Here is a 17,181-nt window from a genome sequence, read left to right as displayed (position 1 = left end):
AGCGGAGTGCTGCATTAATCCCGAAGCTTGGGGCGTGCGGAGCTCAGCACGCCCCAAGCTTCTGGGTGCCGGCAAGGTCTCCGCTAGCCCTGGGAGAGCCCCGCAACGTCGCATGGCTCTCCCAGGGCTAGCGGACCACTGCGCTAATCCCGAAGCTTGGGGCGTGCGGAGCTCAGCGCGCCCCAAGCTTCTGGGTGCCGGCAAGGTCTCCGCTAGCCCTGGGAGAGCCCCGCGACGTCGCGCGGCTCTCCCAGGGCTAGCGGAGACCTTGCCGGCGCCCAGAAGCTTGGGGCGCGCTGAGCTCCACACGCCCCAAGCTTCGGGATTAGCGCTCCGCTAGCCGTGTCTAGGCTGCGGATAGCAGCCTGCTTCCCGGAGCGTCTGGCACCCTGAAAGCAGAGCTCCCGGCGCTTTGGGAACACATCCGCAGCGTGGGGACCCTTGCAGGAGCTCCCCGCAAGGCTCCCCACGCTGCGGATAGCAGCCTGCCGCCCGGCGGGTGGGGCGCCCTGAAGCAGAGCGCCCCTCGCGTCAGGCATACATCCGCAGCGTGGGGAGCCCTGCAGCAGTTCCCCACAGGGCTCCCCACGCTGCGGATAGCAGCCTGCTTCCCGGAGCGTCGGGCGCCCTGAAAGCAGAGCGCCCGGCACTTCGGGAACACATCCACTGCGTGGAGAGCCTTGCAGGAGTTCCCCGCAAGGCTCCCCACGCTGCGGATAGCAGCCTGCTGCCCGGCGGGTAGGGCGCCCTGAAGCAGAGCGCCCCTCACGCCAGGCATACATCCGCAGCGTGGGGAGCCCTGCAGCAGTTCCCCGCAAGGCTCCCCACGCTGCGGATAGCAGCCTGCCGCCCGGCGGGTAGGGCGCCCTGAAGCAGAGCGCCCCTTGCGCCAGGCATACATCCGCAGCGTGGGGAGCCCTGCAGCAGTTCCCCGCAAGGCTCCCCAAGCTGCGGATAGCAGCCTGCCGCCCGGCGGGTAGGGCGCCCTGAAGCAGAGCGCCCCTCGCACCAGGCAGACATCAGCCAGCCCCACAAGCTCGGGGGACAGCAGGGAGGCGCAGCGCCACTATCCCGCTGTTCCTCGACCTGGTTCGGTTTCCCTGACCTGCTTTTGGGGGGGAAATAAAGGGAAATTTTTTTTCCTTTATTTCCCCCCAAAAAAACTAGGCGCGTCCTATGGTCCGGTGCGTCCAATCGTGCGAAAAATACGGTATCTAGGGTTTGAAGTGTGCTGGGCCCTAGATGGCAGCTGTCTAATTAGTCAGCAGAACAAAATTAAACAACTACTGACTACATACAGAATGCAGGATTGCAAAGGGGCAGTGGTGCCTATGGATCCAGGTTTCATAAAAACACTTCATATAGATGAGGGTCATGAATTTGAACATCCTGATGTATATCACTCTGTAATTGGAAGTTTATTGTATCTAGCACAGTGGTCCAGACCTGATATTAGCTATGCAGTAGGCATATTAAGTAGATTGGTCTCAAAACCCACACTAAATGCCTGGAAAGGGGTAAAACAAGTTCTGAGGTATCTCAAACAGAAAATTGGCTATATGTTACAATTAAATTCTTCAGAGGATGAAATGTTGAGTTGCTACTGTGATAGTGACTGGGGAAATTTGCCGGATAGAAAATCTGTCACAGGACTAGTCATAATGGTCGGTGGAGCTTTAATCAGCTGGCGGTCACGTAAGCAAGACGTAAGTGTGTCATCAACGGAATCAGAGTATGCCGCATTGAGTGAATTGTGCAACGAGGTGATTTATTTCAAGCATTTGTTAACAGATTTCAATGTAAATTGTGTAGAACCAGTACAAGTTTACATTGATAATCAAGCTTGTATAACCTTAAGTAAAACAGAGGGTTTCAAATCGCGTTCTAAACATATCTGTAAAATACCAAAATGTACGTTGCTGTGTACAAGACAATGTAATCACCTGTACTTATGTATCAAGTGAAGAAAATGTAGCAGATGTATTAACTAAACCATTGGCAAAGGTAAAGAACAAGCGAAGGTTTAGGTTTGCTGGAAAAATGATCTCCTACATAGGTGTATTTGATGTTAATTGTTCAGCAGAATCTGTGAGGGGGTGTTCAGTTTCTGTTAATTGATTCTCATGGAAAACTTGCAGATTCTGGCTTCACACAATTAACTCAAGGCAGTGTCAATTTACTCTTGGCAGAAAGCCCAGGTCTGCTTGACCTAGAAACTACTCACTCTGATTGGTTAACGACCAGCACTCAACTCTGTTATAAAGGGATTGCTAGCTCAGTTTGATGTGAGGTGTGTTAGGAGTAGAAGTGCTGTGTATGGTTTTGAGAGAGAGAGAAAGGATTTATTTTGCTTTTACTTGTATGCAGAAACTCTGCTGGTTTTATTTTTCCTTTTAATAAATCCTGTAAATAGTTCTTCTGAGTCTAGCTGACTAGTCATTACCGCCGGAACTAGCTTCTTCGCTGTGCAGGAAAACTCTGCTACGTTTGGGCGAAAGCCAATAGGGCTATGCCTGACACTTCAAAGTTCCATGGATAAAAGTTCTGCTAATATGGTGTGGTTGGTACAATATGATCTTCTAGAATCCTCTTTTTTAAAAAAATATGATATTTATTGAGAATTTAGAATTACAAAGAAAAAAAGGAAAAGGAAAAAAGACAAAAAAATTTAAACTATACAAGTCAATAAAAAGAGAAGAAGAAAAAAGAAAGAAAAAACAAAACACTCAACACATCAAAACCAAAAACGAAAGCAAACACAAAATTTAAAAACAAATCCAATATTCCCAAATCTTTAACTTGTTTCATCGACCTCCTCACACCTCTTTTTTTTATTCTAGTTATTAATTATCTCAGCAAATCCTTTCCATCTTTCACTATATTCTGTCATTAAATTACCTTAATTTATTTTAACCTTATCTTACCAAAAAAAGCCCTAAAGCTTAAAACTTATTTGTACATAATTTGTACACAATTCCTTATAGCATTTCTACTAAAGCCAAATAGTTTCATTCCAACATTTTTTCTAACACTCATTATGATCTTCTATAATCCTCAAATATTCTCCCTTCTCCAAATATTTTCTGGTTCAATACTCCTCTAAGTCTTCCCGTCAGTTTTGCTAGTTGTAAATATTCTAACATAAGTATATGGCTTCTCTTGGTGATGTCCACAAGGGTATTTTTGGCTCAAGTAGTCCTTTATATTTATTCCAGATTTTATTTCACATGGCTCAAAAATCCCCTGTGGACCTTCACTTTTTCATACATTAAAGAAGCGTGCCATCCAGACCGATTCTCGTGGCCTTCCAAGTCTAAGAGGTCCGTATCTTTTAGTGTAATTCAGTCTTTTATCCAAACCAATCCTGCTGCCGCATGGTAGAATTCCAAATCTGGCAATGCAAAACCTCCTCTCTCCTTTTGATCTGTTAATAACTGGTGTTTAATTCTCGGTTTCTTTCCACTCCATATAAATCGAGATATTTCCCTTTTCCACTCCTTAAAACAATTCATTCCTCCTAAAATGGGCATTGTTTGGAATAAGAAAATCATTCTGGGGAGGATATTCATTTTCACAACCGAGACTCTTCCCCAGAGTGAGAGATGGAGTTTGGCTCAGGTTTCCATATTTTTTAAAAAAATTCTTTCCATACTTCCTATAATTATCCTCATATACATTTAAACTTTTATTTGAAATCCAGATCCCTAGGTATTTAACCTTATTTTTAATTTCCAGACCTTTCTTTTTTTTTTTTCTTCCATTGTGAGGCTTTTTGTCAGTAATTTAGTTTTTAGGTGGTTTATTTTCAGCCCCAGGCCGGCCATAAATTAACCTAGCAAAAGACCCCGGGATGGCCAGGAGCAGCGCATGCGGACATGAGTCTAGGAATGGAGAAGATTGTGGGCGGGATTCTCTGAAACACCCAGCAACCCAGATTCTCATCCTTGGCTGTCTCTTTTGCTGACGGTCTTCACTCCCAGCCTTCCTGGCAAGAGGTAGCGAGGAGGGGGAGGGGAGAAGGGGAGAATTGGGGTTCTGCAATTAGAGAGGCAATTAACTGCAAGGGGAGAACGCCAATCAAAGCTCTCATTCCCTGTCGGGGAACCTGAGATCTGAAACTTCTCCTTTTTCCCAAGGAAGACGCCCCAAGGCTGGTCCAATGGCCAGTTTGGATAGCAAGGGACTTGGGCTCGGTTTCCAATTTCTCTTTTTCTCCTAAATGCAGCTGCACCAGCAGCACCAAGATCCGGGAGGAAGTGACTGGTGCGCGTCAGAGCGCAAGGGCGTTTCCAGTTCCTTTCCGTTCTCTCTGGAGCAGCCGGATTTGGCACTGGGCTGCCAGGCGTCCAATGGAAAGGGGCTCTTTTCCCTAGAGTGTAAGAGGCAGAAAAGGTTGCTGGGACCCCATGGTAAGTAAAGGGAGGGAGAAGGACTTTGTAGAGTGCTTCGTAGAGGAGACGAATGACTGTCAAATCAGGAAAGACCTGGGAAAAGGCTAGCGGGTTTTTGCTTTGGTTGAAAAATGGGATCCCCACATTCTAAGAGTTCTAACCGCCACACTCAGAGGCATGTGCTGGTCGCAGCAGGAGGGGGAGTCTCCCTGGATGCTTCAGCAGCCGGCCTCCTCTGGCTCTCCTGGCCCCCTCCTCTCCTCCCTCTGAGCCTGAACTGCTCTCTGCCCCAGACTCTTCTCACTCACCTAACCCTGTTTCCTCCTCAGCTTGCAATATCTCCCCTTCCGGTCTGCTCCCCTTTCTCCCTCTTTCGGCTCATCCCCCCACCCGTCCCTGGGCTCTGAGCCTTCTTCCCTTGTGGGTCCCCCAACTGGTGCCTCCCCCCCCTCATCAGCCAGTCCATGACAACAGCAGCAGCTACAGCACTGTGGTCCTCTGGTGGGAAAACTCCTGAGTACATGACTGAATCAACAATTCTGGGACTATGGAAAAATACTCTCTTTCCCAAACACTAGAATGAGCAGGAGCTCTGGGGTTGCCCCATGGGGTTCGTGAGGGAAGATGCACCCCCCAGGAGACTTCCCTGGTACCTGCAGCCCCTCCTTCCCCCTCTTGAAATTAGGATGGGGGGAATCCCCCATTCAATTTCAGTATTTCAAGTTTTCCTCAGAACGTGCAGGAGGCAGCGATGAAGTTCTGGTGAAGAAGCAGTGCTTGGATCATGCGGTGGGGGGGTGACAGGGTGTGGTGCAAAAACTAAAGTTACTTTCATCTAAAATTATTCTCACCATTGTGAGATGCTGCCTTCCTTAAATAAGTTCCTTAAATAAAGGTAAAGTTAAAGGGACCCCTGACCATTAGGTCCAGTCGTGACTGACTCTGGGGTTGCGGCGCTCATCTCGCTTTATTGGCCGAGGGAGCCAGCGTACAGCTTCCGGGTCGTGTGGCAAGCATGACTAAGCCGCTTCTGGCAAACCAGAGCAGCGCACGGAAACGCCTTTTACCTTCCCCCCAGAGCGGTACCTATTTATCTACTTGCACTTGGACGTGCTTTGAACTGCTAGGTTGGCAGGAGCAGGGACCAAGCAACGGGAGCTTACCCCATTGCGGGGAGTCAAACCGCCGAACTTCGGATCGGCAAAGTCCTAGGCTCTGTGGTTTAACCCGCAGCGCCACCCGCGTCCCTGTTCCTTAAATACTCCATTATAAAGAAAGCACTTTTTGCAGTCTTTTCATTTAAACTGCTTCTCCTCTCTGAGTTTGTTGATGGTTTGAAGGGTTTCAACTCTTTTAAAGTTCTTCCTGTCCATGAGTCTGTTGATTCTGAACTTCCACTAAGAGTGAACCTCTTTCTACTTTCCTGATATTTATATGGTTTCTCCATTGTGTGAGTTTTTTGACATAAATCAAGGCTTCCACTCTGACTGAAGCTCCTTCTACAGTCCATACCTTTAAATGGTTTCTGCCCCACGTATCTGCTGATGTTTTCTAAGATTTCCACTCTGAGCAAAGCATTTACTGTACTCCATACCTTTAAATGGTTTCTCCCCTGTGAGTCTGTTGATGTTTTCTAAGGCTTCCACTCTGACTGAAGCTCTTTCCACAATCCATACATTTAAAGGGTTTCATCCCTGTGTGAGTCCGTTGATGATTTCTAAGGTCTCCACTCTGACTGAAGCTCTTTCCACACTCTATGCATTCAAATGGTTTCTCCCCTGTGTGAGTCCGTTGATGTCTTCTAAGGCATCCACTATTATTAAAGCTCTTTCCACACTCAATGCATTTAAAGGGTTTCATCCCTGTGTGAGTCCGTTGATGTTGTCTAAGGTGTGCACTCTGACCGAAGCTCTTTCCACACTCCATACATTGAAATGGTTTCTCCCCTGTGTGAGTCCGTTGATGATTTCTAAGGTCTCCACTCTGACTGAAGCTCTTTCCACACTCTATGCATTCAAATGGTTTCTCCCCTGTGTGAGTCCATTGATGTCTTCTAAGGCATCCACTATTATTAAAGCTCTTTCCACACTCTATGCATTCAAATGGGTTCTCCCCTGTGTGAGTCCATTGATGTCTTCTAAGGCATCCACTATCACTAAAGCTCTTTCCACACTCGATACAGTTATATGGCTTCTCCCCTGTGTGAGTCCGTTGATGTGTTCTAAGGTTTCCATTATCACTAAAACTCCTTTCACACTCCATACACTGAAACGGTTTCTCCCCTGTGTGAGTCCATTGATGTTGTCTAAGGTGTCTACTCTGACTGAATCTGTTTCCACACTCCATGCATTTAAATGGTTTCTCCCCTGTGTGAGTCCGTTGATGTGTTCTAAGTTTTCCATTATCACTAAAACTCTTTTCACACTCCATACACTGAAACGGTTTCTCCCCTGTGTGAGTCCGTTGATGTTGTCTAAGGTGTCCACTCTGACTGAATCTCTTTCCACACTCGATACATTTATATGGCTTCTCCCCTGTGTGAGTCCGTTGATGATTTCTAAGTTGACCATTATCACTAAAGCTCTTTCCACAATCAATGCATTTAAATGGTTTCTCCCCTGTGTGAGTCCATTGATGATTTCTAAGTTGACCATTATCACTAAAGCTCTTTCCGCAATCAATGCATTTATATGGTTTCTCCCCTGTGTGAATCCGTTGATGTCTTCTAAGTGTTGCATTATCCCTGAAGCTCTTTCCACAATCAATGCATTTAAATGGTTTCTCCCCTGTGTGAGTCTGTTGATGTCTTCTAAGTATTCCATTATCACTAAAACTCTTTTCACACTCCATACACTGAAATGGTTTCTCCCCTGTGTGAATCCGTTGATGTCTTCTAAGTTTTCCATTATCACTAAAGCTCTTTCCACACTCGATACATTTAAATGGTTTCTCCCCTGTGTGAGTCCGTTGATGCAATTTAAGGTTTCCACTCTGACTGAAGTTCTTCCCACACTCCCTGCACTTAAAACGTTTTCTCTCTGTGTGAGTCCGCTGGTGTGTTCTAAGTTTTGCATTGAAACAGAAGCTTTTTCCGCACTCCATACCTTTAAATGGGTTCTTTCCTTTTTGTGTTCGTTGATGTGAACTATGTGTGCTCGTTCAGTGAAGCATATTCCACATTTCACACATTTTAATGGCTATTCCTAATGAAACGAAAGGTGCCCTGTCCCCCGCAATTCTGTTTTCTCCATCACCTTTTCCAGAGTGGGCAAAAAGCAAATCCTGTTTGGGTTTCAGGAAAGAGAACACAGAAAAAAAGGACTCATCAACTGCCATTAGCTCCTTCTCTTATTTCAACATCTCCTATATTCTCCCATGTCCTCCCCATGTTCCCAATTTTTAGGAAATGAAAATGGTAAGGTGCCTATGATGTCTAATGGTAGTAATGCATCAGCAAACTTTCATAATCCTCAATCAGCTTTAATAACACAGCATGATCTTGGAATACCGTTGTCCTGTGGGACTTCCTTTCAAATCAAGTGGTTGCCCCCGTTTCTACCTCTAGATCTTCATGAATCACCTTCACATTTCCGCTGACCTCAGGAGGTCCATATGGACTATTTTGGGAGACCCAGATCTACATCTTTTCCAGGGACTGTGGTCTGGGTCAGAACTAGTGACCAAGGCTTGGTGCTTGGGGTCAGCTGAATGGGTGCTCAGGGAAGCTCCTGTTCTTGGAGATGGATCTCTGTCTACATGCCTCACATTGCATGGAGAGAGCAGGAAAAGCAGAAGGAAAGAAAATGGCAAATGGGAAACACTCCATCCCAATGGTTCTTTATAATGATGATGTGCTGCCTGATCCTGTGCTTGTCTTCTGACACAGGACTATCCTAATCTGGCACTGAAAAGCAGGATGTTCAAGGCGAGGAGATAACTGTTGTCAGGGGCTCAGGAGCAGAGGCACAGGAAAGGGAGGAAATAGAGAGCGAGGGGGAGGAATCCGAAGGAAATGTTAGCGATGACAGCGGTCCGAGGTCTCTGAGTCTTTCCAGCGAATCGGAAGATTCACAGAAAGGGGCTCCCATGGTCAGAGCAAGGGGGGTGCCTAGGGGGACACCCCAGGAAGAAGAGGCCAGAGGGGACTCAGAGAGCAGCAGTTGGAAATCAGGACCAGCTTCCCCACCAGAGCGCAGTAGGGGGGAGGAGTCCCAGGTATCGGGATCAGGAAGCTCACCACCAGCGGGAGGAGAGGAGTCAGGATTGGCCACGCCTCCATCGGAGAGCGAGGAAACGGTCAAGAGGAAGGTTGGAGGCTGGGCGCGCGCGCCAAGTTCAAATGTACAGGAGGGTGGCGCAGTTGGCAGCCCGGATAGGGAGCCAGGTCCCAAAGCCCGCCGAAAGGAGGGGGAGGAGTCAGGGGGGTCAGCGTCAGAAGAGTCCAGAAAGCAGGAGACCCCGGGGGGCAGAAGGACCCAGAGGAGAAAGGAGAGACGTAAGAGGTGGAGTAAGGTTAGAGTCTTAAGCTGGTGTACAGGGGGTGGAGACTCAGATGGAGCTTCGCCGGTCTAGCCTCTAAGACGTAGAGCTGGGGCGCTGCGGCTTGAAAATGGAAACTGTACTTCAATAAAGACTTTTGTACATTACTACCGGCTAGCGTTGGTCCTCTGTGAGCTGGGACCTGGAGCCAGCTCTGACAACTGTACTTAATCATAGGTAGCCGTGTTGGTCTGACACAGTTGAAGTATAAAAGTAAAAAACCAGACCAGGCCTTTGGTCAGGGCGCAGCCTGACTCCCTCCTCTGGCAACCTACGCAGAATTTTGCTTAATCGGTTGCCATCAATTTGACTTTAATTAATTTTTATAATGAAATATTTTTAGAATGTGTGATTATTTGACCGTTTGATTATTTGATTGTTGTTAGCCGCCCTGAGCCTGGCTTCGGCTGGGGAGGGCGGGATATAGATAAAATTTATTATTATTATTATTAAAAATAGTCCAGTAGCCCATTAGGGACCAACTACCGTATTTTTCGCACCATTGGACGCACATTTTTTCCTTTAAAAACTAAGGGGAAAAGTCTGTGCGTCCTATGGAGCGAATGTGTGGTCCTGGGACTTCCCCCTCCAGCCACTCCAAGCTCAGGTTGCAGCGGAGAGGCTGCGTGGGCGGCTGGGGAAACCCCGGGCTTCCCCATTCAGACCGACAAGCAGCTGAGAGGCTGCGTGGGCGGCTGGGGGAAGCCCTGGGATTCCCCATTCAGTGCTACCAGCTCAGGGCGCTTAGTGCGCAGTGGAGATGCTGCTTGCAACTTGCCCTCTGTCCCTGAGCCGCTCTAGGGGGCTGGCTGGAGAAGCCCTGGGTTTCCTCATTGAGTCGGAGGAGCTCAGGGCGCTCAGCAGGCAGCGGAGACGCTGCCTGTAATTTCCCCATTCAGACCAACAAGCAGCTGAGAGGCTGTGTGGGCGGCTGGGGGAAGCCCTGGGATTCCCCATTCAGTGCTACCAGCTCAGGGCGCTCAGCGCTCAGCGGAGACGCTGCTTGCAACTTGCCCTCTGTCCCTGAGCCGCTCTAGGGGGCTGGCTGGAGAAGCCCTGGGTTTCCTCATTGAGTCGGAGGAGCTCAGGGCGCTCAGCGCTCAGCGGAGACGCTGCCTGTAACTTGCCCTCCATCCCTGAGCCGCTCTAGGAGGCTGGCTGGGGAAGCCCTGGGTTTCCTCATTGAGTCGGAGGAGCTCAGGGCGCTCAGCAGGCAGCGGAGACGCTGCCTGTAATTTCCCCATTCAGACCAACAAGCAGCTGAGAGGCTGTGTGGGCGGCTGGGGGAAGCCCTGGGATTCCCCATTCAGTGCTACCAGCTCAGGGCGCTTAGCGCGCAGTGGAGACGCTGCTTGCAACTTGCCCTCTGTCCCTGAGCCGCTCTAGGGGGCTGGCTGGAGAAGCCCTGGGTTTCCTCATTGAGTCGGAGGAGCTCAGGGCGCTCAGCGGAGACGCTGCCTGTAACTTGCCCTCCATCCCTGAGCCGCTCTAGGGGGCTGGCTGGAGAAGCCCTCGGCTTCTCCATTGAGTCCAACGGGAGCCGCTCTAGGGAGCTGGGTGCAGAAGCCCTTGGCTTCTACATGGAGTCCAACGTGAGCCGCTCTAGGGGGCTGGCTGGGGAAGCCCTTTACAATGAGCCGGAAGATTTGGACATACCCTTCCGCCCCTCCTCCCAGGTTATTGTGCCGGTAATTCCCAGCATTTCCTCCTTTTGCTCCGGTTCCACGAGGCAAGGCAGCTGCACTCCACAGACATCCAGAAATGTGAGATCTCCCTCTCTCTTCCTTCTTTCCCTCTCTCCCTCCCTCTTCCACCTTAAATAAAATATTGGGGGGGGGGGCAGTAAAGCCCCACCTCGCATACAACAATTCAGCCCTTCTCAACCTGTGGGTCCCCAGATGTGAACACCTCTAGGTAGCAAGGCCAGCGCTCAGGGAAGATGGGAGTTGGAGGATGATAGGAGTTGTAGTCCAACAACATCTGGGGACCCACAGGCTGAGCTCTCCCTCTCCCTCTCCCTTCCTTCCTTCCTTCCTTCCTTCCCTCCTTCCCTCCCTCCCTCCCTCCCTCTTCCAACTTAAAAATATTGGGGGGGGGGCAGTTAAGTGCCCAATAGTAAACATTGGAGATACTGTACTGTACATTACTGACAGTTCCTTACCACTGTATTTTCTTGCAGAAAACCTCCCCCATTCTGATAAGGATGATAAGCCAGAAAAGACTAGCATATAAGATTCCTTTTAAACTAGAGGTAGTAAAATATGCTAAGGAGCATGGAAACAGAGCAGCAGAGAGACATTTTGGACCACCTCCAACTGAAAAAATGATAAGACAGTGGAGGAAACAGGAGGATCAGCTGCAAAAAGCAGATAAAAGCAAGCACACTTTTCGTGGACATGCTGCAAAGTGGCCACAGATGGACATTGCCATGAAAGAATGGATCACAAAACAGCGGAATAAAGGCTTCGCAGTCTCTACAAAAATGATAATATATGAAGCCAAACGCATTGCTTTAGAGAAAGGCATTCACGATTTTACTGGCTCACCATCATGGTGCTACAGATTTATGAAGCGATGTGGCCTTGCTATGCGCACTAAAACTAGAACTGCACAAAAAATGCCAGAAGAATATGAATCTAAGATTCTGTCTTTTCATAAATTTGTAATTGATGCTAGGAAGAGAAATGGATTTGAAATTGGCCAGATTGGGAATATGGATGAAGTCCCGCTAACCTTTGATGTGCCATCTAATAGGACTGTTGATCTGAAAGGTGCCAAAACCATCGCCGTGAAAACCTCTGGGCATGAGAAAACCCATTACACTGTTGTGTTGTCTTGCTGTGCAGATGGCACCAAATTGCCACCCATGTTAATTTTCAAAAGGAAAACATTTCCAAAAGAAGTGATTCCACGAGGAGTTGTTGTACATGTTCATGAGAAAGGGTGGATGGACGAAAATGGAATGAGAGTATGGGTTGAAAAAGTGTGGTCCAAACGTCCTGGAGGGCTTTTGAAAAAACCTGCCTTATTAGTACTGGACCAGTTTAGAGCACATATTAGCGAAACTACAAAAAAGCGCTTTAAAGAAGTGAAGACTCATTTAGCTGTAATTCCTGGAGGTCTTACCAGCCAGTTGCAACCTCTCGATGTTTCCATCAACAAGCCATTTAAAATCTTTATGCGAGAAGAGTGGAACAAATGGATGGCTGCTGGTAATCATGATCTAACACCCACTGGACGAATGAAGAGGCCCACTATCACTCAAGTTTGTGAATGGGTGAAAACATCATGGCACTCGGTGAAGGAGGAAATCGTTGTCCGGTCATTCAAAAAATGTGGCATTAGCAATGCTTTGGATGGTAACGAAGATGGTATTTTACATGAAACTAGCGAAGAAAGTGATGTCAGTGATTGTGAGCAACTGAACTCCACAAATTCTGACTCTAGCAGTGATGAGTTCTTGGGGTTCACAGAAGACTAGAAGAGTACTCAAACTTTAAAGTCTCCCTTCATTTGTTAATGACAGTGATGATGGTTCTTAATGCCATTGTTGACTGCTGTTCACTTTACATGGCTGTAATATGATTCTGATATACTGGTTATTTATTAAATACAGTAGTTTATACAACATTTGATTCAGAATATTTTTTACTTGTTTTCCTCCTCTAAAAACTAGGTGCGTCCTTTGCTCCGGTGCGTCCAATGGTGCGAAAAATACGGTAAGTTTGTTCTAGGTATAAGCTTTCGTGTGCATGCACACTTCTTCATATAGTGAAGGATAGTAGAAGATGGTAATAGGAGAACCCTTCTGAGAAAAACCCCACCCCCACCCTCCCACGATATACAAGGCTCTGGTGACATCTGTGTCAGTGTATCTGAAGAAGTGCGCATGCACACCAAAGCTTATACCTAGAACAATCTTAGTTGGTCTCTAAGGTGCTACTGGACTATTTTTAATTTTTTTATTTCAACTGCGTCAGACCAACACGGCTACCTACCTGCATCTAGATGTCATGGGGTGTTGGGGAGCAGTAGTTCCTTTGGTGGGGGACATGTCCTGCACCTTCTGGGGCTATTTTTCCACCCTTGGTCTCCACCCTGCAACAGGGGTTCAAGCAACGGCTTCCACCGGCCGGCTAAACCAGGTGAGAAAAGCTGATGGGTCTCGACTTCCGGGGGCGGCACGAACGGCAATGGCGGTCTCCTTCTGTCTGTGAAGGGGGAGCTCCGCAGAAACGGGTCGTCCGCTACGGCGAAGCGGAGACCCAGACCGGAAAACCACAGGCAGTGATAGCCTGTGGCCGTGGGACTCGGCGGGCATCCTGAGCGCCCCCTGAAACGTTGAAGGGACCCCGTAAGGGGCTCCGGAGCGTGGAAGGGCTGACGCGGTGCTGTGAGTCGATCACTCTTTCTGTGGAGTGAAGCCGCAAAGCTGCTGTCGGTGAGCGCTGACCCTTTTCCTGGGACTATTCGGCTACAAAACAACTTCCCGTGAGCAGGTGAAGTTTGATATTCGGGACTAAATTTATTTAAAATTCGGCACTCAAGCGGGAGATGCAACCAGGAAGTCCGTCTCCCGGCACTGTTTAAAGATCAAAAGCAAGGATTTAAACTTTCTAATGCCTTTGGAATTGTGACTTAAAAAGGAATTAATCTGAGCATCAATTGAACTGAGGCGCAGGGAGAAAGCTGCAATTTTACCCCGTTATTTTATCAACTTTACCTTCTTATTATTGGACAATTTTTTTTACCTCTTCTTTTGTGGATTTACAAAACTACTGAAATCCCGGTAGTCGGGCTGCCAGATCTTTAGAGCTGCGGGACTGTGGGACTGTGTGATTTGTTACATTGGACTGATACATTGGATCATTACACTGAATTGCTACATTGAAGCTGGCACTTTTTAGAGACATTGTAAGTACTTTAAGGTTAACTCTGCTAAGGATAAAGGATCTGGAGGACTTTTGAGACTTTGATGCTGTTTGATATTACCATCAAATTTTAAGGGATTTGGAGCAACCTGGAATGTGTGAACAACAACTTTTTCCCCCTTAAAAAGGTACCCCTGCCCGTACGGGCCAGTCTTGACAGACTCTAGGGTTGTGCGCCCATCTCACTCAAGAGGCCGGGGGCCAGCGCTGTCTGGAGACACTTCTGGGTCACGTGGCCAGCATGACATCGCTGCTCTGGCGAGCCAGAGCCGCACACGGAAACGCCGTTTACCTTCCCGCTAGAAAGCGGTCCCTATTTATCTACTTGCACCCGGGGGTGCTTTCGAACTGCTAGGTTGGCAGGCGCTGGGACCAAGCACCGGAATCGCACCCTGCCGCGGGGATTCGAACCGCCAACCTTTCGATCGGCAAGCCCTAGGTGCTGAGGCTTTTACCCACAGCGCCACCCGCGTCCCGTTTTCCCCCTTAGGATATACCTATCTCCCTCTAGAGGAACTTTGAAAATTTGCAACTACTGGGGGTGGTTTTTCCCCATCTGTGAACTTGTGGATTCCCATGGGAATTGCAAAGTGTGAGACTGACCTTGACGCATAGACAGAAGTGGAATGAGTGGGACTGGGAGAACAAGATCAGCCAAAGCCAAGACACAACAACCTAATATAATCTCACAGCTGCATAGATCATCCGTTCCCATTGTTTCTGTAACACAAGAGGAAGAATCAGAGCAAGCTAGGCCGGAAGGAATGGCCACAGGAGGGGACTCTACTTCGGTATTAAAAAAAAATCTTTGAAAAATTAGAAGGCCTGAGTAAACAAGTGACTGAACAATCATCTAAAATTGACCAAAACACAGCTAGTGTTAATAACTTGACTCAACAAGTTAGCTTAAATGCACAATCAATTGGGAAACTATTGGAAGCCACTACAGAAAATCGTAAAGTAGCTGATGAGGCCAAACAGAAAGCAGAGGCGGTGCAAGAGGAAATCAAACCTATGCGCAGATTGATGAACATCAGGAATACCTGTCTATGATAGAATTAAGAAGTAAGGAAAATAATTTGAGATTGAGGGCAGTCCCAGAACTTGAAAAAGGAGACTTAACTGGATATTTGACAAAAGAATTTACAGAATTTTGGCTTTTGGAAGAAGATAAAGACTTTAAAGTGAAGAAGAGAGGAGTTGTTATTTATGCAAAAGAAAGCCTATCACCAAAATTTCTTTTCAAAGATGAGCAAGGAAGAATCTTGGCAATTGAAATTCAAATACAAGGAGAAAAATTTTTGATTGTGGGAATTTATGCACCAAATGAGGGGAAATCGGAATTCTTCAAGAAGCTGCAGGAGACAATGTTGGACTATATGGACTATAATAACATCATTTTGATGGGAGACATGAATGGGGTGGTATCTACGAATATGGACAAAGCGCAAAGTCAAAGTGTGACAAAAGAGGGCAGGCTACCAAAACCTTCTTTGAATTAACCGACAATATGGATCTGATTGACATTTGGAGAACAAAGAACCCCTTAGGAAGAGAAGGGACATTCTTCTCTGAAGCCAAAATGACATGGACAAGAAACGACCAAATATGGATAACTAGAGGACTGGCACCCAAGATCAAAAAGGTGGAAATCTGCCCAAAAACCTGCTCCGACCATAATGCAGTAAAGATGGAAATGAAATCAACCTCAACTGGTTCCTTCAGATGGAAGATGAATGACACCTTACTAAGAGATCAAGAGATAGTCAAGAAGGCCCAAAAGAACTTGAGTGATTATTTTGAAGTAAATTTGAAAACAACGGTGGAAAAAAGAGTAATCTGGGACGCAAGTAAAGCGGTGATGAGGGGGTTTCTGATACAACAGAATGCAATAAGAAAAAGAGTTCAAAATGAGAAAAAGGATAAGATCTTGGAGAAAATAAATAAAAGAAGGAGAGAAAAAACTAAGATCGAAACCAAAGTCACAGGAGATTCTGAGAGAAATTAAACTTTATCAAGCACAATATACGAAATTGATAAATCAGGAAGTCGAGTGGAAAATCAAACAAATGAGACAAAGGACCTTTGAATCGGCTAATAAATGCGGAAAACTGCTAGCATGGCAGTTGAAAAAGAGACAGAAGTTGAACACGGTTACTAACTTAGAGATTGAAGGAAGAAACATTCAGAACCCTGTGGAGATTAGAAAATGCTTCCAGAGATACTTTAAACAACTATATACCCAAGGGCCGCAAAAAGAGATTGACATAGACCAATTTTTAAGAACCAACGGATTACCAAAACTATCTCAAGAAAATAAAACAATATTGAACTATAAAATAACCGAACAGGAGATTGAAGGTGCCATTCAGAACATGCAATTGGGCAAGTCTCCAGGGCCGGATGGGCTAACCTCCAAGTATTATAAGACTCTGAAAGACTATTTAATTCAACCACTGAAGGAGGTATGTAACGAGATTATGGAGGGGAAGAAGGCACCGGAGTCGTGGAAAGAAGCTTTCATCACACTTATACCCAAATCTGAATCTGAAAAGACACAACTTAAGAACTACCGTCCCATTTCCCTTTTAAATGTGGATTACAAAATTTTTGCAGACATTCTAGCCAATAGATTAAAAAGAGTGCTAAATGAAGTGATTCATAAAGACCAGGCAGGCTTTCTCCCAGGTAGACATCTGTCCGACAACACAAGAAACATTATTGACATTTTGGAGCTATTGCAAATGAACACAAATACAAAAACAGTGTTGATTTTTATTGATGCGGAGAAGGCCTTTGACAATATTTCATGGAATTTTATGAAGAAGAATCTTAAGGGAATGGGAGTGGGACGGGGTTTTGAAGATGGTATAGACGCAATCTATTCAGAACAAAAAGCAAAATTGATAGTTAATAATGTGGTGTCAGAAGAGTTTAAGATAGAGAAAGGAACATGACAGGGCTGCCCTATCTCTCCATTGTTATTTATTTCGGTCCTGGAGGTGCTCTTGAACATGATTAGGAGGGACCGGTTGATTAAAGGAATCCAGGTCGGAGCTAAACAATATAAACTGAAGGCCTTTGCAGATGACCTGGTTTTGACATTACAGGAGCCAGAATCTAGTACTAAAAGAGTTTTAGAACTGATTCAAGAATTTGGTCGGATAGCGGGATTTAAACTAAATAAGCAAAAAACTAAGGTTTTGGGGGGAAACTTAACTACTATGGGAAAAGAAAGGTTTCAGAAGGAGACAGAGTTAAATGTGGTTAAAAAAGTGAAATACCTAGGGATTAACATGACGGCTAAAAACTTGAATTTA

The 17,181-nt window shown here is 46.6% G+C and overlaps 1 protein-coding gene across 1 annotated transcript in view; it reads right to left on the bottom strand.

The window, feature by feature from the left end:
• LOC144329059 (uncharacterized) overlaps window positions 1-17,181 on the bottom strand; it is a 68,289-nt gene that overhangs the window by 38,191 nt on the left and 12,917 nt on the right. The window contains 1 exon segment of the mRNA XM_077935570.1: window positions 6,200-7,673. Coding sequence (XP_077791696.1) covers window positions 6,200-7,493 — 1,294 coding nt within the window. The 5' untranslated portion in view covers window positions 7,494-7,673.

The sequence above is a fragment of the Podarcis muralis genome, chromosome 10, assembly GCF_964188315.1.
Source record: "Podarcis muralis chromosome 10, rPodMur119.hap1.1, whole genome shotgun sequence".
Taxonomy (NCBI): Eukaryota; Metazoa; Chordata; class Lepidosauria; order Squamata; family Lacertidae; genus Podarcis; species Podarcis muralis.
Note: the sequence above shows the minus strand (reverse complement) of the source record. Positions and strands in the feature narration are given on the sequence as shown.